We start from the raw sequence: 23,849 nt of genomic DNA on the forward strand, positions 1-23,849 counted from the left end.
GGGGGGGGGGGGGGATTTATCAAATTTAGTTCCGATTTTTTGGTTTTCCGGTTTTCTGAATTCCGGATAACGGGTTCTGTACTGTATATAAATATTTAAAAAAATATTTAAATTTTTTTTTACCCTCCAATTTGATTGTTTTAGTTCACAAAGCATGTTTTTTCATTAGCAATTACATAGTTTTAATATTGTAAAAATTTGCACATGCCTAACAATTTAAAATTTTTTAAAATATAATAAATACTCTTAAAAAGTAATATTTTGTATTTAATTATCTTTGAATAAATAAAGATGTAATTGTCTACAAAATTTTTCGACACACTTAAATAGAATAAATCATTATACCAATAATACCTATCATGAAATACTAATCATTATACCAATCGATGAAATACCAATCATTATAAAAGTTATTAAGTTTCCAGTCTTTCATTTTGTGTACCACATATAAAATAATGAATAACTTAAAATAACTCAATAAAAAAGCTGTACCTGATGAATATACCCCCGCGGTATATAAAGCATTTCACCAGCTTTTAAGCAAACTTGCAGAATTGGAACGCCAATCTCATTTTGAGAAAAATCCTCTGAAATACAAATTTTTAAAATTATTTTTTTTTAAGAAAAAATAGAAAAATGGAAAAAAATTTAAAAAATTATATTTTTATGTATTATGTTTTGTTATAGAAAAGGAAAAATTATAACAAATAAATAACAGTAAACTTTTTTAGGAATAAGATTATATAGACACAGGGGTTTCTGAACTTGACTAAACAGTCAATCCAATTAACAAATCTTTAATACCTTAAAAAATAAAAGATGTTTGTCACTAATAAGTTTGGAAGTTAATGACATTTATTTAAATAAGAAACACAAGGAAAAACTAAACGAGCATGTGTTACACTCACAATTTCAAATTTATCAAAATTAAATAACATAAAAAGCAAAATTAATTCCAAATTCATCAACAGCTTTTTTCATTTGATAAACTAAGTACTATAGCAAACTGTTATGTATTAAGTAATACAGTCAATTGTGGACAATAATTATGTTGTAATATGGCTCCTGATTTAATAATTGTTATATTCTTAAATGTATTTCATTAATTTTCATTGTTAGGCACTTTAAACTCCAATTTTATGGCACTATGATTTCTACCCCCTCCTCTTCAATCAGAGATCGATTAGAAGAAAGGTTTTGTTTTAAGCACTTAAAACAACAAACAGCTGCATGGGTAGCCGCCCTACTCAGCCAGAGATGAATTTACTCAATGATCCGCGGCTAATAAGCAAAGACCATTAACAGTGTAGTCGTAAAAGTTGGGCGACATAAGTTTTTTCTCTTCATCAGGGTGTGTAGCCAGATCTTTCAACAAAAAATAAGCACTTTTTATGTACTTTTTAAGCACTCAAAAAATATTTTTAATCACGTAAAAAAATATCATAATTATGATCTGTGCAATAACGAAATTTTTTTTATCGTTAAAGGTTCTAAATTTATAAACATAAAATAAATAAAATTCAAAAAATTTACATAATCATGATAAAATAACTAATTTCTGATACATATTGCAGAGAAAATTGCGAAAATAATGCATATTTTGTAATTTAGAATGCCAATTGAAAGAATGAATGGCAAAGAAAAAAATCTCCTTTTAAAAGATAGAAATTTAAGAAACGCAAATAAAAAATAAGCACCTTAAGGCTCTTTCTCAAAATGCTACGCACCCTGCTTCATGCTTTGATATAGCTTTTTTGCAGCATACTAATAATAGAGGACAAATGAGCTCTTGACACGGTGTGGCATCATGGATTCTCCAGGGAGAATATCTTTGAGAATGGATACATATCTTTATTGAATATAAACTTTTCTTTTACCCCATAAATTTAATATTAATCACATGCCTTTACAATTATTTTGATTAAATTATATATGTTCTAATTATACTGTACACGTGATGTGTTCAAACCTTGTTACTTGTCAAAATTTTGTAGACTAGATTTTCAATAACTAATAAACTTAGTACCTCTAATAATGTAGACCATTATTTTAGACCGAATTAAGTTTTATTAATAAATTCTTTATAATGTTTTTATTAGGTTAAATATCCAGCTTTCACTTGGTTATTTAAATCAGTCTTAACTTATCTTTTCCCTTATGTTGAATCTCAAGTTTAAACAGGGTGGCCACTCAAAACAGATTTCAAATTTCCCTGATTTTTCCAGGTTTTCCAGGTAAAAATCTTAAAATTTCCAGGTTTGTGTTTTTTTCCTTTTTTCTTATAAAGTGAAGGATGTGTACAAGAAAAGTGTCTGTATTATAAAATATCTTATTCAAAATGTCATTTTTTAAACATATCTTGAAAAAACAATTTTTTTTACAAGATATTTTTTTATTATTTTTCAATGTTCTGGTACAACATTAAGTTTTAAATAATTAAGATGTGGAGAAAATAATATGTTTAACTTGCAGAATATATTGTTTTTATTGAATAATTTTAATTGTTTTTATTGAATTTAATGTGTTACTTTAAGTAGTATTTGCTCAAAGTGTACCTACAAAATGACAAAATCAGAATAACCAATAAAATCTTGGATAAGTATTGTTTAATATATTTTCATTAAGGAAAAGAAAACTGTTTCAGGTAATTATATATCAATAATTTTTAATATATATCAATAATTTTATATTGAAATACGAAATAAAAATTCAATAATTAAAATGAATATTTCACAATGGGTATTTGATAATAAGATGTATAATCTATTCTTAGCAAAACTGCACGGAATATTTTAAAAACAAAGCAAAACTTAATTATTTTTATCAAATAGTAACAAAAATGTTACCCCACGAAAGTCATCATACATTTAAATGTTTTGGATCTCAGAATTAAAATTATCGTCAATTGCTTTTTTTATTTAATTATTTTTCATTTAATTTTTTATTTCTTTATTAGCAATTTAGTATCAAACCTATAATAGCAAAATTATATTTTAATTTTTGCTTGCTAACTCCGTAATATTTTATTTTATCATTTAAAAATGACTTGTGGTCGTAATAAAATAGACCAAATTTGATTATTTGTCTTCATAAGAGGTAAATCAGTAATGAATATGTTAAATTAGTTTACTGTATTCAATTGAACTGTGCAATATGTGATAAAATGCTTAAAGGAAGGACTTCATATCAGAGATTAAAATTATAAATTTTGTGGAAAAATTCATAAATATGCAATTGAGTATTGTAAAAGTTCCTGTAAAAAATTTTAAAAAAATATTCTGCACGAATTTCAGCTGACAAAAAAAAATAATAAAATAATAATAATAATAATAACTGGTTACACGTATTTTCAACCTTTAAAAGCTATTGTAGATGCTAAAGGAAACTCCACTAAATGTTTATTTAAAGAAAAATTAGATTTACTAATAGACTGAGTTTTTTCTTTAAAAGTGTATGACTTTTGTGGGATAAAGTTTTTGTCACTTTTTGATGATTGATTCCTTAAAAATAAACTTTCCCTTAGTTTTCAAAATATTTCATATTGTCATTTAAAATATTTCAGTTTTGTTAAGATTAGAACACATTTTTTATCATTAAATATGTATTCTGAAACATTCATTTTAATTAATGGATAGTCTTATTTCATTGAAAGTCATAAGTGTATCAACACTTTTGTGAATCACTGTAATTACATTTCAATATAAAGCTGTACTGTATACTGCATTTCATTTTACCAGTGCTTTTTATAAAGTTCACTGATCATATTTTCCTTAAACCAATATCTCAAGTCAAATTTTTAAATAATGGTAGTTTGAAATGACATTTTTATTTTAAGAGATTCAGTATAAAAAAAATAAACGTCAGAATTGTAAAATTGTCTAATTTTCAGTTCTATACTCTATAGAAGAAAAAAAATAGATAAAATTCCTTAAAATTTATACTTTTTTGATTTTTTTTCTTATTTGAAATTAAAACATTTACAGAATTCCAATCTAAACACACAGTTTTTTAGTATAGCATAGTTAATTGTTTTGTTTGAACAACTGAAATCTCGTGCAGTGCAGAACTAAAACACTAAGTTTCGTTTTCCTTCTCCTGACTAAACACATATGAATAAAAAAAAATTATATTTTACGTATATACCTCATTTAATATGTTTCCTATATATTCCTTAGTCATTGTCAGCTTTTTTAGGTAAAAAGATGAATAGTTTTGAAATATCATCTCTGGAATGCAAGCAACATTAACAAACTTTCGATATTGTGATAACTATACAATTCAAATTTTGAATCAAAAAGCTAATATTTACCAACAAAACCGTAAAATTTGACATTAATATATAGTTAGTTCTAAAAAAAAAACTTTTTTCAAAATAAAAATATACTATAAAAGGTTAAAATGAAATAGAAAAAATTAGCATTAATGCAAGAATTGTAACAATTTGTCGACAAACATTGCTGTTAGTGATGGGGGAAAATGCGTGATTGGTTGGTTTGCTGAGAAAAAATAATTTACAGATTTCTTTGAATGGGAGTTCAAAAGCTTTCAGAAAAAGAGTGCAATATAAAATCTATTATTATTAAATTATAACCAACTAATTTTTAGAGAATTTAATAAAGTTAAAAATACAACAACATTTTGTCAAAATAGAAAAAAATTACCACTCTCAATTGCGAACAAACTTGAATCATTGTGTGAACATGGACAGAATTTAAAAACCGAATCCTAACCCTGTCTTCCATAATCTTTGCCTTTCCTAAATTGCACAGTCCCATAGTCTGCATAGAGATCAAAGACATTTGCTTAGCAACCATGGGAGAATTTTATGTTGTATTCTAGTTTAACAGGGTAATAATGGAGCAAATTTTGATGAAAGCAAATTAAGTTGATGATATTTTAATTGTTTGGAGATACATTTCCGTCTAAAAAATGTGGGTATAATGGATGAAACAATATAAGAAAATTATTAGCAAATAATTTAAATTCGTGAAATTAAAAAAATATATAGGAAAAAATTTCCAGCTTTTCTTTAAAATTTCCAGGTTTTTATCTATATTTCCCTGATTTTTCCAGGTTTTTTCCAGTATAAAAAAAATTCCCTGATAATTCCAGGTGGGTGGCCACCCTGTTAAATCTCTATGATCAAAATGTTAATTCATAATAAATAGATACAACAAAATAGTTAAAGGTTTCTAAAAAATAGCATCAGTTACAAAGAAAATAAAAGTAAAAATTAAAAAAAACATAAAATTTTTAATTAGAACCCATGTCGATTCTATTATTTCATGATTTTAGAAAATTATTTGAATATCTTTATTGAATATATCATATATATGCAATATTATAATATTATATGCAAATTATCTGTTCATCATATGAAGTTAAATAAAATTGAAAAAAAATCAATAAATTAGAATTAATTAACATTGCACAATCATTTTCAAAACTGAAATGCCTAAGCAGACACAAATATTATTATCTGTTGCCTCCATATTATCAGATATAGAAAAACTTGCTTTTATGCATTCAAATAAATAAATAATTATTATTTGGCACCAAAACTGTTGATTGCAGCCAACATATGATAGCTCAAATTTACCAAAAGCAACCAATTCTCCCAATGAATTGGCACTTCAGTACATAGCTTAATTTGTTTTAAAATTTGCAACTTTAATATAAATAAACACATGATTTTAGATAGATTTCAAAATACTGATTCTGTGGCTCTGTATGCCATATAGGTTAGTTTTATTTGTGCTTACACAACATAATGAACAAAAGTAAATAAATTGCTAAGTTAATATTGCAACAATGCTTAGTCCTTATGTAAAAAATCTGTTTTTTTCACAAGTTTCCCCTCAAGCCGACTTGCTAAAAGTTTGGAATGACTTTCAGTATTAGAGGATGAAGAGAGAGACTTTTCCTTTAATAATTAAAGATGAATGTAAGAATATTATAACTTACTGCTTGAATATCTGGCCAATTCTTCCTCAGGATACCTGTTAAATATTCATTACTAATTAATTTAAAGAAAATATTACATCACAGTAGTCTCATTATTGTAAACTATCAAAAACATCATCACATTAATTGATCAAGCTTTAAACAATGTTCATTTTACTTAATAAAAATATCAAATTTTCCACAAAAACTCAAAATTCATTTTTAAAAAATAATAACAACAATAGTCACATAGAAAATACAGTAGTCTCATTATTGTAAACTATCAAAAACATCATCACATTAATTGATCAAGCTTTAAGCAATGTTCATTTTAGTTAATAAAAATATCATAAATTCTTCTACAAAAACTCAAAATTTATTTTTTTAAAAATAATAATAATGACAATAGATTAATTGCATATTTGCAACTAATGAAGAAGACAGCTAAAATCAGATGGTTGCGTACAAACAGAGCATTAACGTTAGAGTTATTAGGCTTGGTTTATTATCTTGCTGTATCAATTTCGAGTTTGATTTTCAATTGAGTACATGCAAGCAATGTCATGCACAGGGTGTTGAGCTTGATTAGCTGTTAAATTGTGGCATAAACAAATATCATGATTCAACAGCCAATCAGGTTAGACACCCACACATGACGTCACCTTCAGTTACCCAATTATATACGAGTTAAACACTAGTATAGTTTTCATTTTACAATAAAAGGTAACACATAGTTATAAACCAGACTGTCTTTCAATTAAATATTGAGTAATTCAAACTAGCGTCAGTCATTTGAAAATGTCTTAAAAGCAACAAAAAATAACAAATTTTTAATTTTTTTCAAATTTTTAATTCACGTTCCAAGAAGAAATCTAAAAATCTCTCAGGTTTTCAAAGTAATAGTTCTTTAAAAGTACTCATAAGTAAAACAAATAAATAAATGAAATGAAGCGAGGAAAAAAAAAAGGACTAAACCTTCACTTCAATAGATATGAATAATATAATATATTTTTCTGCATTTTTTTTTTATTCATAGCAAGTACAGTGCATGCATCAACTTTCTCTAGAAAGCCTCATTTCCTTCGTCATACTAATGCAAATGGATTAGGCTCATATAAATCATAAATCTGATACAAATCATCAATCATAATCGTTTATAAATAAATAGAGTACATGCAGAGGTGTATTAAGAGGATTCAATCCCTAAATCTTTGCTAGAAATATTACAATATAGAATTATAGAACTACACAATATTTTTAAGATTCATCACTTTAAAAATATTGTGTACCTTATCAACAATTCCAGTAGCAAAAATAATTATATTGGTTGAAAAAAAATAAATTATTATTATTCTAAATTAAAAATAGTTTGGAGCTAACAGTTTAGGTTAATTATTTTTTTGTTAAACATAATTAGATCAGGTATGTTTATGTAATGGTAAAAAAAAAAGAAGAAAATAAACTACATTAAGTTTTTAAAAGAAATTTTTAGTTTTAAACAGAAACTTAACATTTTAAGTAATCAGTACATCTTAATGTCTCCCCTGCTCTATATATCGATTCTTTTAGTAAAAATGTTCCTTTTTGGAGAATTAAAATTTTTTTTGTAATAATCAGAAAACACAAAAAAGGAATTATAAATGTAAAAATTCCCTATCTTGAGGAAACTTTTTATGTTTTTGATAAAAGTAAAGAGCTTTTTAAAAGTTCAGGAGATAACACAAAAAATTGGGAATATCTCCTTAAAAATAAATAAAACATCATATGAATTACAAAACAGGAGAAAGCAGTTTCAATAACTAAATATTTAAAAAAAAAACATACCTAGGGGGATATACTTTCCAATATTTCCTTCCCTCTACTTGAACAATAAATGCATCAATATCATCATAATGAGGTGGAAAACCCTGAGCTTTTGGAGGAGTTAAATATCTGAAACAAATATTTTTTTTAATATAAATAAAATACATACACAATTCAACATCTAATTTCAATGAAGCTTTTAACTTCCAAATTAAATCTTTTTCAATTAGTTTAAAAACATTTTTTTAAAAATATAACATATTTTTAAAATTTTAATATTTTGAATTGAAAATTTTGTTTTGAAAAACTAATTTAAACTATAGATTAGGGGTGCACAACCTTTTTGAGTGAAGGGCCACTTGCACAGCAGGTAGATTAAAGAAGGGCCGCACACAGATTTAGTCATGTTAGGGGCAAATATGATGATTTTTATATAAATATTAGTGTTCTAAGTACTTAATATTTTTATCAGTAAACTTAATAAATTAGCACAAAATTAAATGCTTTTAATTATTTGAATTTATTTAAAACTTTTTTCACAATAATTAATTTATCAAATATATATAGATTAGATATACATAAATATTAGGGAGGATATAAATTCTAAACAAAAAGAAGCATGTAGAATGAAAATGCAAAAAATACAGACATTTTAGAGTAATATGAATTTGAATTAATTATTTTAATTTAAGAAAATTTATATTGTTTAAACAAAAAACAAACTAAAAGAATTTTCTTGTTGCATTCAGAAGGACCACACAATAACAGTTGATGGGCCGCAGGTTGTGCACCCCTACTATAGATTATACACAAGAATTAATTTTTAATAAAAAAATCATCCATTTAGGTAATAGTTAATTTTAATACACAATTAATCATCTCCCCTTTCCCAATATGCTGCTAAAAAAAGGACTCAAAATTTAAATTTTCTTTTTTGAAAAAATTTGAGTTATTTATAATTCTTTTATTTAAAAGAAAATAAAGTCAAATAGTTGTTTTGGAAATTTAAAATCAAAATACTTTGATAGATTATTTGTGTCAGTTAAATGCGTAGACAAATCTTTCAACAAAAAATAAGCACCTATTAAGGACTTGAAAAATATTTTTAAGCACTGTACACAACAAAATGCAAAATAATTTTCAGAGACTTTACATGATCATGATATAATAACTAGTCTCTGAGAAAGAACTTTTTTTCTTGTTTATATTAGCTACCATAAAAATATCGAGAGGTTTTTCGGTTCGATATCAGAGGGCGGAAAATAAATCCTGAATTTGAGAATATTTAGCAATATGCAGCATATGAGAGTGCTAAAATTTCACCAAACTCAGCTCAGATGCACATGCGGACTCGCAAGTAGTTCATAAAACATATAAAATGATAGCTGCTTTCATACACTACGGATCAAAATGGATTGTGGTTGAATGAATTGTGAAAACGTTCAAGCACTTTTTAAAAACACCCCATGAAAAAGCACCTTTAAGGGCTTTTAAAAAACGAAAATAAGGACCTTTAAGCACTTTTTAAAAATGCTACGCGCCATGAAAAAAATATATATATAATTTGTAATTGAATTAAGACTAACATATTTTAGTAACTAAGAATCTTTTGATTTTGGGTTTTAAACTGAAAATAATTATGATAAACAATTGAAAATAGAACTTGCAATTGTAAAATTATAATTTCTGTCATTTATTCAACTGTAAAACTAATTTTAGATGTACAAATACAAGTAAAAACAGAATTCCAAGCGTTTTCATCAATCGATTACATCATTTTTATGAAATTTTGTAGATAAACATAAAATTAACAATTTGAATCGCTTTAAAATAGTATTATAAAGGAAAACTTCATTAACAATATATAACTGACTTTTATTTTTGAAAAATAAAGAAAAAAAGAACATAAAAAAATTAAAAACTTACATATTGCAACCAACAGTACTTGAGAAATATTCCTGCAGAAGAGAACACATATTCCAAAGATTTTTGTTATAAGCTTGAGGGTTGCGAACTCTCAGCGAAAAACCATCCTGCGAAAACACAGATTACAATTAACTTAATTGGAATACAGTTTTTTTAAAAACAATATCAGAAAAGAAGCTAATAATTCCTAATTTCTCAGGGTAAATAATACTGATCAAAATCTCAATAAAAAAGACAAAAACATAGCATCAATAGACTGTGTTTAATAAGTTAGATTAAAACCCAGTTGATTAAAAAAATAAAAAATATGTTACTTAAAATTGCAAAAAAATAGAAAAGCATTAGAAACAAAAAAAATAAACAACCAAAAGAAAGCATTAAAAAAATAGGCAATTAGATGCAACAAATTCCTTATTAACCAACAATATTTTTGTTTAAAAGGAGGTGAACAGTATCAAATTTAATGCTGTATAAAAACAATATACAGCATGGTTTTTAAGCTTTTAATTACAGAATTAATGTATCATATCAGAAAACAAAAGAATGTTAATAAGAAAGTCTAAATTTAATATTAATATAGAAAAAAACTATCAATTTAAATATAAAAGATTTAGCAAAATTGACAATTTTAGAACAATAAGTGAATTATTCCAAAATGAGCTACTTTGAAAAATCTGAATTGCTGGTACCACTATCATTGTTAATCCATATATTAGGGGTACGAGAAGGTAATGTTGTTTCGGGGCAATAAATATTCGTTAGTCTTAAAAACTTATTCATTTTTTTCGATCCATTGTTGCGAACGAGGTTGAATACATTATTGATTAAAAATAAAATCTTGAAAACAAATATCAAATGCACCAAAACGACATTTCTTTCCAGTCGCCCTAATATTTAAACTTAATTTTGATTAGTTTTTATATATTTTGAACAAAGCACAATAGAAAATTTTTGGCCATGTCATTATTTTTCCACAAACATAAAAGAAAAAATAACAAAAATTTGAGAAAAAAAGTGATAAAAAAAAACTTGGAAAAATAGAAAGGTTTATAAAAAATAAGAACCAAGTTATGGATTAGAGGACAAATTGTTATGCCGAAAAAGCATTTTGATCAATGAATGAACTAATTTTAACAGAGATGCCAACTCGCTCCGGACAGCAAATAAATATTTTCGAGTGGTAGTTTATTAATTACGATTCTTGGTTTAATAAATTTAATTTATTAGGCTTTTATCCACCACTATTTCTAAATAATTCGAAAGGTCATATAATTCGCCATTTAGTTATAGTTAAGTCATGCTAAACTTTCCAAAAAATAAGCAAAATGATTCAAATTATTTGCAAATTTCAGTTAGTAGTTATTTACCGTTTTTTAAATTATTTTGGCGTGTCCGGAGCAGTTGGCATCTCTGTTTTAAGTATGTAAAGTACTTCGAAAATAATATGTTGGTCTAAAAATGTGTTCGTTTTTGGTTGACAAATGTGAATATTTATAGTTATATAATAAAACTCATTATATAAAATATATTAAAAAATTTTAGACTGTCTTAATTTATACAATTGTATTTACAGTTCGAAATTGGAACTGTTTGCAATTGACCATATATCGATTGACTAGATCTACTACATACATTACAATGAAGGGACAACTTTCAAATAAATATTTTCGTAACATGAAATAGCACTTACGAAAATATATATATTCTTCAATATCAAAAGTTTAGAAAATATATAATCTAAAAGCTGCATTAAAAAAATAAAAAAAACATAGATGAAACTTAAACAAATAGATTTAAAGATTTGTTGTGGAATCTTATGTAAATGCTGTTTAATTTTGATATCATGGTCTGTAATAATGGAGTATTAAATATTTTTTTAAGAATAAAATTACCTTATAATCCTCCCACACATTAGAGTAATATGCTCTACCATTAGCTGAAATAGGAAGCCTCATTCCTTTGATATATTTTACCACATCAATATGCACCTTATACTCAAGATTATGCTAAAACAAAAATGTTTCTCATTTTAATGTAAATAATAAAAGAAGAACAAATGCAGGAAAACAATATATATACATACAGACACATATACATACACATATCAGTAATGCAAGCGGCAAAATATGGTTTTGAAGCAACATAAAAAAGCAATTTTAGAGCAGCGAAACAAAGATTCGGAGCATATTTAAATAAGAAGTTGTTATAGGTTACTAGTTTGGCTTTCATAAACAAAACTTCAAGTTAACTAAAATTATTTTATATTTTATTTCATAATAAACTGATACATAATATGTAATAATGAAGAAGCCTCTAATTTTGCACACTATACTTGTTTCTTTAACGTGCCTATTTCTCTTGGAACTGTAAGTACTATTTTAAAAATGAACAAATGAATTCTAAAATTTAAGAACAGATTTAAAAAAAATAAAATGAAAAAGCAAAAAGAATTTTTAATTTTGTTTATTAATAACATAACTTATTTTTTTTAGGTCCCTGCATTAACAGATTAAGTTTCGTTTTGGTTCAATGCTGTTAAATACCCTGCTCCTCGACTTAGTCTCAGATAAGAGGATCTGTGTGCTTCCTATAATAGACATGTCTTTATTATTTAACCCATCTTTAATATTTGTTTCAGCGGTGGCTAAGAGATCCTGTGAGCCTTCAATTTTTTTTTTTTTTGCAAGTAAATTTCAACAGCTTTCAATCTTCTTTAATCGGTTTCAATGTTTTCACTTTTTTTTTTCAAGCTCTAATCGAGAAGAATAATTTTTAAATTTCGCATGAGCCACTTTTATCACACCTCTGTCAACTTTAAAGTTATTTAATTAAACCTCCTATTTCGTTGATATGCGACACAATTTGTCTCAAACCATTTGACTATAGAGTTTAAACAATAATTTGAATTTAAATTTGAAATATATTTTCAACTAGCTTTTTGCTTACACTAAAACCTCTTTCAACTTCAGCATTTCCGTGAAAATAAAAGAGCATAAAAGAGCTTTAAATAGCTTTGTTAAAAGAGAATATTTGGTATTTCCCAAATTATCTTTCTTCATAAAACAGTTTTCACAATACATGTTAATCAGTGCATATTCATTTGAGTCAGAAGAATAATCTTTTGGTTCACAACGTAACCTCATCCATTCATAGAGTAACAAAGATGCCTCTTCAGGTCTTACATTCATGCAAGTGTTTGTTTGAGAGAAAATACTTTTTTAGTGGTTGGCAGCACTAATAACGAAAACACACAGCAATAAAGAAATATGGAATGTAAGACAAAAACATAGAGCATCTACGCACACAATCCAAAAGTATCTGCAAACTCATAATATTTTTGATAATAGAATAATTTTATTAAACATAGTAAATCAGTCAACTATTTAGTATTTTTATTTATTCTTGACAATATATATATACATGCACGTTAATATTAATAGTTATACATTCATATAAAGTAATTATCACATTAAGAAATATTAGTAATTTCACTCCAAACAAAATTACATTAAAAGATTTCCTACTGTCACTGCAATAATCTATTTTCGTAGTAAAGCAATAGTCGAGATGAGTTGGGGAAAAAAAAAAAAACAGCTGGTTGTAGGCTCGACTGCAAACGATGGGATTGCTAAGCTTCGGACTATAGCGGCAGTTATATTGTTTCTCTTTCGGATCAGCATGCATACAGCTAAACACTGACTTTCCTCTATCTTGCATAAATCATGATTATGCCATTTGCTTCATATCCCCCACAGCAAATTTTTTTCTTTGCTTATGGAAACTTTTTTTAATATTACAATCATAGCTGCCAACACTGATAGGAAAAAATCCAGTAGATTTTACGAAATATAAAATTTCATGATAATTGTTGCATGATGTATGTACTAAATATTTTAAACATAGGGAATTTTTATAGTCATCAAAATAGAAAAAATGCAATATTTTCCACTTCTGATTGACATAAAACATACTTGAAATGTTATGTATTATGTTTACTCAGAATTTTGAATAGTTTTAGGCACTTAATTCATCAAAGATAGTTAAAATATTTTTTTAATTAAATTAAAAAGAGAGTTCTGAATAAAAATAGGCTAAACATTTTTGAAGAAAAAAAAAGTTTCGAACTATTTTTTATAAATGAGGTTTGCATCATTATGAATTATTAATACTTATTTAAATATTCAAGCAAGCAAGCAATAATCTGTACAAAAATTCTATTTCAATAAGGATTTTTTTAGGAAATTTTCTCAATATTAGAGAATTTTCTAAAATGTATAAAAACCAGGAGAATTTTAATGAAACCAGTAGACCAGGAGAAACTGGCTTAATCCAGTAGTCTACTGGAAAATCCAGTAGAGTTGGCAGCTATGTACAATAAATATTAAAAAAGGATCAGCAAAATTGGAGAATCACGACCAATGTATCCACGTACGACATGTGCCTATATCATCTAATTAGGACGGTGAGCATTCGCTGCAGATCATTTCTGTTAAAGCCAATTTTCTTTAATTTGTCGAACTTTGATATCTCGTCTTTAAAGCAGCGTGCAAACATCAAATTCAATGCCTTACTTCAGAAATAACTTTCTCAGATGCTCAAAACGATAAAGAGGGCATACGGAAATAATGCCATGATAAAAACAACCTGCCTCTCTATGAGTAGCATACCCGTTGAGATAGCATACGCGTTTTGGTAAATATCGCACAAACAAAATGAGCTATATAACTAGTAATTTTGCATTTTCTCACTAAGAAAAAAATTAGTTTTCATTAAAATAAGCAAAAGTGCATGTAAAAAAAACTTGGATATAATATTCAAAAATTAAATATATTATCAAACTTGTTTACATAAAAACCATGTGATCAATAAAATAATATCTTCTTAAAGACATGTAAAAAGATTCTAAAAAAAAAAACTTACTTCTTTTAACATTGTATTTAGGTCATTCCCACTAAATAAGCTTTTATAATAATTACGATTTTCTCTTGCCACTGTGAAAGGCATCTTCTCATACAAGTTACTAAAAATGAAGAGAAATAAATTATTTTGCCTCCGTAATAATAATAACAAATAAATTACGACTTCTATTCTTTTTCAGTTAGTAAACAAACCACAATAGTCAAAAACATTATTTGCAGACAATTATTCAATTAAAAAAACCAGTAATACAAATTATACAATTTATTTTGCCTGAATGAATAAGAACAGAATTATTTCAGTAGTAGTAAATGTCATAAATATGTAAGGGATGTAGGAAAGACAAGCAAAATGGTCCTTTAAGTTTTCATCACATTTAAGTGCTGCCAACTTACAGTTCGACTTTGATTCACATAAAAGCATAGACACTTTTAATGAATACAATTTGGAACTTAACTACTGTCTGTGTCTTAAGTGACTAGTATATAGTTTATTTTAACCAAGATGCTCATTTAAAAAAAAAAATTTTTTTTCAAACAAGAAATCGAAGGTAATTAAGTGTCTTTACTATAACTATTGGTCTATGTTTTAATATTGCAAAGTAGAATGGATTGAAACAGTTGTTGAACTTCCATTATAAAAAGAATTCGTATATTAAAGTGGAATATATTTTCTGCTGCCTTGATGAACAAAAAGTGTGACAATTAGAGTAAAACTGCTAAAATTTAATAAATTATAATTCTGTGATAGCTCTTAAAAGTTATAATTTTTTAACAACAAAAAAAGTCTGCATTGAGTAAATGAATTAAATCTTTTTCAAGAGGCATCCAATCTAAGAATTTTCTCCTGGGAAACCACACAACACTGGATTATAGTTGATAACTTTTTCATACTATTGCTATAAGATTTAAGATACTTAAACTTTTTTAGTCTGTTGTACTGCAAATGTATTGTTTTTACAATAATCTCCAAAACTTAAGCTGTCCATTTTGCCCACCCTTACACTAAAGTGTCAATTTATACACAAAAAAATGCAAAAAGGAATGAGATCAACGATAGAAATGCCAGATTAGAAAACATACTCACTGGAAAAAATCTACAGGTAAAGTAGGACCAATCAAGTAACGAAAAGCTTGGTCAGCTGCAATATTTCCACAAGGTACCGTTTTGTTAAGACTAATTAATGAATCAATAGAATCAACATGTGGATGAAGACCATTGGCTGATGAATGAGATTGATTTGATTTGAAATGATGCTGAGAGCTAAATGATGGAAATCTACTACTACCAGGAGCGCTAAAACTTCTTGAACTACTTCCCACAGACAAATTAGCTACAAAAGTATAAAATAATTTTAAAATCAAAAACTTATTCAGTATCATTATGTTTCATGAACATAAGATAAATGCAATATACTAATTTCTTGTGTACAATGCACAAGAAGAAAAAAACAGTATTCTGGTTTATTCCCATAAAAAAAGAAAAAACAATACTCTATTCAATTTAAAAAAATAAGAATTATAGAATATTTAGAAACAGAAATTATTACCTCTACTTAATGTCTTTTTCTTCCTGGGAGGTTTAACATCATTTTGTTCACTTTCGTCAGTTTCTTTTGTATTTTCCAGAGTGATTTTCCTTTTCTTAGAGTTTATCACATTTTGAGCTGAAACAATTAAAAAATATATATACTAAACAAAAATCTGACACAAATATTAATATAATACATTCACAATGTTCAAAAGTAATATCAAAACAAATACAGTTTCAATTGTAACGAGTTTCCTGATTTATTGGTCAAATCACCTTGACACTTCAATATTATATGATTTATTGCTCAAATCACCTTGACACTTCAATATTATAAAGGAGTTTGACTTGATATGAAATAATGCAGCTCTATTCATTTTAAGGAATGATGAAGAATTTCTTTGTTGTTATTTGATTCCTAAATGAGTCAATATACGCTTAAAAAAGATGATAAAAGTAAAACCTTAATTACGACCCTTTGTGAGCATTTGGTGAAAGAATTTCAACAATACCCTTTCAACGGATTAATGTAAATAAAAAATCGGATATATAGGAGAGTTTTAATCGCATTTAGGCAATCAATTACCAATCAATAACAATCAGTTAAAATGAAATGGAGAATTAATGATCCAAATGATTTAAGACAGCAGTTGACAAAAACTGTTCTACAGAATCATAGAAGTCAATAAGTTGCAATGGTAGGATTACAGAGATTCCAAAAGGCTGAATTTTTTTTACACCATTGACATAGTAGAACAGGGTTTAACCAACAAACTCGGGGTATGTCAGAAAAGTAAAATTTCTAGATAATCAGGGAACCTTCTTAAGTCAGCATTTCAATGTATAAATATTGACATATGTGTAAAATTGTAAAAAGTTAAGTAGTTGCGATGATAGAGCTTTTAAACATTTTGTTTTATTTTTCCATAATAAATCACGATATTATATCAAAACGAATGAAACATTTATGCGTTTTATTTCTTGTTTAAATTTTAATTTTTAGTTGCCATATTTTAGATGCTATACCAATGATGAAAAGCTTATTGGATCTTTTTTAACATGTGTCTAAAAAGTGTTGTATGATTGGGATTCTACCTCAATTATATTTATATCTAAACCTCAATCCATAATTTAATTAAAATTCTGATTGTTCCAATAAACTCATTACATTTATTTAAAGTGCCAATGAGAAAAATAGCAAAACTATTTTTTTTTTCAATAATATTACATTGAATAAGTTATGAAAAGAATATGAATTCATAAGAAATTCAATATTTCAATTCATAATAAAGTAACTAAATTCAAGAATGAAGAATAGCAGCCCTTTGAGTAAGTTTTTTTTTAAAAATTTAAATTTTCAAAAAATTAAATTTTTCTTTTTTTATATATTTTGGAAAAATTCTAAAAATTCTGGAGATTTGTATACTTTTTGGGATTCTAAGTGATTTCTCCAATAAAGTTGGCAGTTACAAAAATCTTAAACATTTAGATCAATGCAAACTTTTCGATATAACATTTTGAAACATACTACTTTCTTCCTTTATTTCATTCTTAAAGTGAACCTCGCTTATTCCATCTTCACTTTTCACCTTTTCGTTATAAGAATTATCAGAACTGCTTGCATTTTCCTGTTCATCTATTCAGAGACAAAATAAACAGCAATTATTGAGAAAGAAAAGATAAAACTTTAGATTCATAAAACTGGAATGCAAGTTGGATGAAACAACTCTAAAAAAAAACTTAAATCTTTCTAAATGATTTCCCTTGTTTGTTTTAAATTAGCAGCTAAACTTAGGCTTTCAAATATTATTATATAAATTCTTATTTCAAGTGAAATGGATGAATATTTATAGCCGATATTTCATATATTTATATGAGTTTTTTTTATTCTGAGAAGCACCAGAAGAATTTTTTGGTTTAAAACTATGATAAGGGGACCACTTTGAAACTTGACTTGATTAAACAAAATGGCATAACTAGAGAAGGTGGCTACAACATTTTTAATAATTATAACTTATTTATTCACTATTTTATGTCAATAGAATTTATGTTTGTCATCATTAATTTTGTGTTATCACAAAGGAAAAAATGAAAACTATGCAATTAAGTCACTAAAATACTGGAAATATATAAGCCTTTAAATATTTATATTTGAATCAATTTTGGGAAAATTTTTCTGTAAAATTTCAAGAATTTTCAGCAGAACAAACTTTTTTTCCACAAAATGTTATATGTAGCTATAAAAATTAAACAACATGAAATAAATTAGGAGGTACTTTTTGGCTTTTGGTCAATAAAAAAAATACTAAGCAATTTTAAACTGTATAATTACAAAGGACCTATTGATCTCATTTTTTTAAACACATTCTTAGACATCACTTTTCAACATAATATAAAAATTAATATAGTTTTTAGACGTAAAAAATACATGATTTTTAGCCAAAATATTTCAAGATTGTTTTTATGGTGAAATAACAAAGCCTCCAAACTTTATTTTTTCATATGATAGATTAATCAACTTCTAAATTTTAAAAAAAAATCAAAATTCTCTCTCTTTTTATTTTGTTTACGGTTATGAAAAAACGAGAAGTAGTGGTTTTAAGCCAAGATATTAATGCTACAATATATTTATAAAGAAAACTTTTTGCTTCTTTTTAATTGTTTACTTAATTAGAAAAATTTAGTACATTTATTGTACATATAATATTTTAGAATTCTTTTGATTACTTGATTGAAAATAATAAGATTGGCTTATTCTTGTTTTTATAGAATTTAGATTAAACGCTTTTCATTTTTCTTGTGATTTTTGATAATATTATGATAGGTAACTGAACAAATATATGATGAACTAATTTTTAACAGGTAATTAATAAACAGGTGCTGAACTAATTTTTTATATTATTATAATAGGTTATCATTTGATGGCACAATACCTAAAAAAACATAGATTGGAAATAAAGTTATGCAGATTTTCCACTAACATTGAAACTTGCATGCTACTTTATATTTGTGAGTTTTAACTTTGGTATTGATAATCATTATAATTTAAATATATTTTTAACAATGTAGAATGTACTAAAAAGAGATTAATTTTTATAGAACTATATGTTTCAAAATAAGCAAAAAAATTATGGCATAACAAAATTATACATTCAATCAGAGTTAATACAAACATACCATTTGTCTCTTCTAATTTTGTTGAAGACTGAATACTAGTTTCAGGAAAACTGTAAAAAGCATTTTCACTATCATCTTCTTCTCCTTCAATTTCATCTGTACTAGCTAGCTCCTCATCATCTTCATTACAAACAAGCTGTTCTTCAATATCACCCTCTTCACCAGATGACTCTATATCTTCCTCATCCTCAATCTCAGATTCATCACCATCAGATTCACCAACTTCTGATTCACCAACTTCAGATTCACCAACTTCAGATTCACCAACTTCAGATTCACCAACTTCAGATTCATCACCTTCAGATTCATCACCAGATACTTCAACACCATTACTTTCATGTTCAACATCTTCAAGACCTTCATCAATAGGATGGTCAGTTTCTTCTCCTTCAGAACTTAAATCAGCTTCTGAGCTATGATCTTCAATGATTTCTGTGGTGCTCTTAAAACTAACCGAAGTTTTTCGCTTTCTTGTTCTTGGGCTATTTTTTTTCTGAAGATCAGACTTTACTTTTACTGAACTCGTCGTAGGTTTCCTAGGTCTACCACGTCCTTTTTTGCCAATAGCCTGTTTCGCTGCCTGAAAAATAAGGTAGAGCAAAGAAGATCAATAGAAAAAACAGCTTAAATCAATTTTTAAGAAATGCAATATTCTAATCAGGGTTGGCAAGATTTTGTCGCTGGTGGAAAAAACCATGGTAAATACCGGTAAAAACCGTCCTGGCAAAAACAGGTTTTTGCCAAGCAAATTGGCAAAAAGTGGCAAAAACCTATATTTTCCAAGATGAGAGGACAAAAACACATTTTTGGTACAAAATTATTCCTAAAATTGAAATATATACTATAAATATAAATAATTACAAAATTATTATTCCATAATTAAATCATAATGTAATAATATATCATTTTAGTAGTTTAAAACATTAGTGATTGGAAAATTTGCGATTATTCTCTTTTTTCCAGTGAAATGAACTTATTTTAAATTAATATAACTATAATTTAAAGCATAAAATATCTATCAAGATGTGTAGTTAATAATTGTACAAATAATAATATTTATTTACTATTTGTAAAAAAACATTTATTTAAGGATTCTAAAATGAAAAGAGGTCAAAAACTTTCAATGTTTTAAAAATTATTGCCTTTATATTAATTATTAATATGTTAAAAATAATTTTTTCATGTAATGTATCAAAATTATTATTCCTTATGATTGATTTAAATTTGTTTCAAGTATTTTGTAATAATATTTAATTAGCAATTTAGATGATTTGGTTTTTGCCGGTTTTTACCAGTTTTTGCCACTGTCCTGGCGAAAACCCCTTTTTGCCGGCAAAAACTCCAACCCTGATTCTAATATTAGTATCTGTTTCATCAAACTGCTATCATTTAAATATTACTGTCCTGCTCTAGTACTTGCAATAAATTACTTAAAAAACAAATAAATATAAAAAACAGAAAAAGTTTGATACAATGAGGTTGCTAGATTGTGAGAAGACCGCGATTACACTAATTTTTCAAGTTACTGTTAAAAAAACTAATAAAGATGCAAAAGTTTTTTTGTATATTTCTTCTGCTACTTAAATGAAGAATGTTTACAGAAATGGATAAAAATTATTATTATTTTTTTTTTAATTTACAAGTATTTATTATTCATAAGTACAAAAAAGTAAAAATATATACATCATTTCACCTTATTTCCTAACTAGAATAATAAACTCTTATTTTTATAAAACAAACATGTCGAGACGATCACAGGCCAAAGTACATTCAGGAATAAATAAATAAATAAAATAAAATTTCTACTATTTTTTGGTAAAACTGTTGAACACTTGTTCACTATAACGACTGTTGCATTTAAGTTAATTTTTTAGTTTTACTTTTAATACAACTATTTTAACATTAAATATGTGTATTGCTTATAATGACAACTTTAATTTCTATAGTGAATTGTCATTGTTAGGGTCTCTCACAGTACATAAAAGTCGCATGCCTCTGGGAGGTAATGAATTAAACTCCTACAATTAGTCCTTTAATTTTTTTTTTCAAAGTTGCAACTATCTGATTTTTTAAAACTTGTTTTATTTAGGTGCAGAAACTGATATGGAAATCTTCCCATTGTATCACAATAGACATAATTGAATATAGAATCATCTTAGATAAAGTAGCAGAATGAAAGTATAAAAAAATAGCATAAGAAATATAAATATAAAAAAATACCAAAGACTTCACTTTTGTTGGGGAAGTTGAATTTTTTTTTGGTCGCCCACGTCCTTTCTCAGCAGTTTCCTTTGATGCTGACTAAAATGATAAATAAAAAAAGATAAGATAGAGTATAAAAAAAATATCAATTAAAAACAAAATTGTAATCATTCTATGCTGCTGTCTTCTTTTTACTGTGTTAATAAAAAAAAATAAAAAAAAAAATAAAAAAAAAATAAATAAATAAAAAAAAATAGTTCTTTTCAAATCACTGAATGGGGCTCTGCAAACAGGCTATTTTCTGGTTGAGATAACAAGAAAAAAAAATTCTTTCAGAAATCTCTAATTTTTTGTAGTAAGATATGGGAGAAAGAAAACATACCAGTCATATTTAAGATTTTAACAGAATGCAAAACCATCTTTAAAACCATTAGAATCAATCTATCACGAAAGTGTCATAATAATGAGGCGATGAGAAAATAACATTTTTGAAGTTTATACCAACAAATAAAATTAAAATAACAATATATACTCTTAAACTATCCTAAACGAGGGATTTAGAACAGTTATTCATAGATTTTCAGAAAATAAATTAACTACATAAATTACAAAAAAAAAATCGCATTAAGAAAAAAAGCATTACATGCTTTTGAAGTTTATTCCTATAAATGAATGTTCTTTACGTTAGAGGAAATTAAAACATTAATCAAAACTTTTTGAGAAAAGAGATTAACATTTTTAAATTTAAAAGAGGAAATGAGAGTAATCTTAATGCTAATTCAATATGCTTATTCATAATTTTTTACACAGTGAAGGATTTTTCCTAAATTACAGAAATTTGCTTTTGCTATTTTCTCAAAACAACCTTTTCATAGAAAATGTACACTGTTTCTAACTAAATAATAATACCATGGATCTGAAACATTCTAAATTGCTATGAACGAGGAAAAATATAAAGTATGAGTTTCAAATTTTTCCGCAAAATATCAACCCTGTGGCGGCACTAACTTTGAACTTTTGTGATCTGGCAACTAAACAAAAAGATTCAGTTTAGTTTTCTGTAACAAAGAGATCATTTTTAGCTTTTGTGTTCTACTAGAGATAACGTCAACAATCTTTGTCTATAGTTGTGTTCTAATATTTCCACAAATATTATTTACTTGTTAAATGTTATATTAAAGTGGTTAAGTTTTACTGTTCTTATTTCATTTACTTAAAGCAATAGTTTCAATTACATAGACTTATATATCGGCTAAACTGGTGACAACGGACGTGATGGATGGCGAAAATGGAAACAGTTTTAAAACGGAGCCAGCAATGCCAGAATTTTCGCGTGTAGCTGCTAAAGTTCCCCAATTTTGGAAAGAAAATCCTGCAATATGGTTTTCACAGGTGGAATCTCAGTTTATTACTGCGGGAATTACTCAAGATAGCACAAAATATCATACGATCGTTGCTTCAATCGAGACGGGCATTTTATCGCAGGTCAGTGACATTATCACTTCACCTCCAGTTACAAACATGTATGATTCTTTAAAGCAAAGATTAATTGAAATGTTCAGTATTTTTGAAGAACGTATTTTAAAAAAACTCTTGCAAGATATCGAAATTAGGTGATAGGCGACCGTCTGCATTGCTGCGACAAATGTAAGATTTGGCTGGTGATCGTGTTGGCGACGCATTGCTAAAATCATTATGGCTTCAAAGACTTCCCACTCAAATGCAAGCTATTTTAAGTGCTTTATCAGATCCTCTTAATAAATTAGCTATAATGGCGGATAAGATTGCTGATGTTACTTTTTCAAATGAAATATTATCTGCTAGTTCAGAAGCGAAACAAAAAGGGCCAAACGATTGCGATTATTCAAATACTATCGAATCGCTTCAAGCTCAAGTGTGTGAATTAAATAAAAATACTTGATAAAGTGTTGCGTTTCCGAGGTCGAAGCCCTGGTAAAAATATGAATAAATACCGTAATCGATCCACTAGCAAAAATAGACTTTGCTGGTACCATTACCGTTTTCGTGAAAGAGCTAACAAATGTATCCAACCATGCAGTTTCAAGCAGGAAAACTAGACGGCCATGCGTTACTGGCGGCGAACGCCAACGGCCATGCAAATTGTCGCCTTATAGTTATTGATAGGACATTAGGTCTTAAATTATTAGTAGACACTGGCGCTGATATTTCTGTTTTGCCACCTTCTCAGAATGAACGCAATAAGACTCCGTCCATCTTGAAACTCGTTGCTGCTAATGGTTCTCAAATTCCGGTTTATGGAACACGAAAATTGGATCTTGATATTGGACTGCGTCGCATCTTTCCCTGGACGTTTACTATTGCTGATGTAT

The 23,849-nt window shown here is 26.7% G+C and overlaps 1 protein-coding gene across 2 annotated transcripts in view; it reads right to left on the minus strand.

The window, feature by feature from the left end:
• LOC107438310 (Bifunctional lysine-specific demethylase and histidyl-hydroxylase NO66) overlaps nt 1-23,849 on the minus strand; it is a 40,403-nt gene that overhangs the window by 13,763 nt on the left and 2,791 nt on the right. The window contains exons 2-12 of one of the 2 annotated variants that reach the window (XM_043050392.2): nt 21,529-21,597; nt 19,297-19,876; nt 17,648-17,755; nt 16,139-16,255; nt 15,676-15,922; nt 14,593-14,692; nt 11,565-11,678; nt 9,673-9,779; nt 7,768-7,875; nt 5,965-5,999; nt 493-587 (exon numbers count right to left, since the gene is read on the minus strand). In XM_043050392.2, the coding sequence (XP_042906326.1) occupies nt 493-587; nt 5,965-5,999; nt 7,768-7,875; nt 9,673-9,779; nt 11,565-11,678; nt 14,593-14,692; nt 15,676-15,922; nt 16,139-16,255; nt 17,648-17,755; nt 19,297-19,876; nt 21,529-21,597 (1,680 nt within the window). Of the gene's footprint in view, nt 1-492; nt 588-5,964; nt 6,000-7,767; nt 7,876-9,672; nt 9,780-11,564; nt 11,679-14,592; nt 14,693-15,675; nt 15,923-16,138; nt 16,256-17,647; nt 17,756-19,296; nt 19,877-21,516; nt 21,598-23,849 lie in introns of both variants that reach the window. The other variant, XM_043050391.2, reaches the window with a different exon arrangement.

Source organism: Parasteatoda tepidariorum, chromosome 9 (genome assembly GCF_043381705.1).
Source record: "Parasteatoda tepidariorum isolate YZ-2023 chromosome 9, CAS_Ptep_4.0, whole genome shotgun sequence".
Lineage (NCBI taxonomy): Eukaryota > Metazoa > Arthropoda > Arachnida > Araneae > Theridiidae > Parasteatoda > Parasteatoda tepidariorum.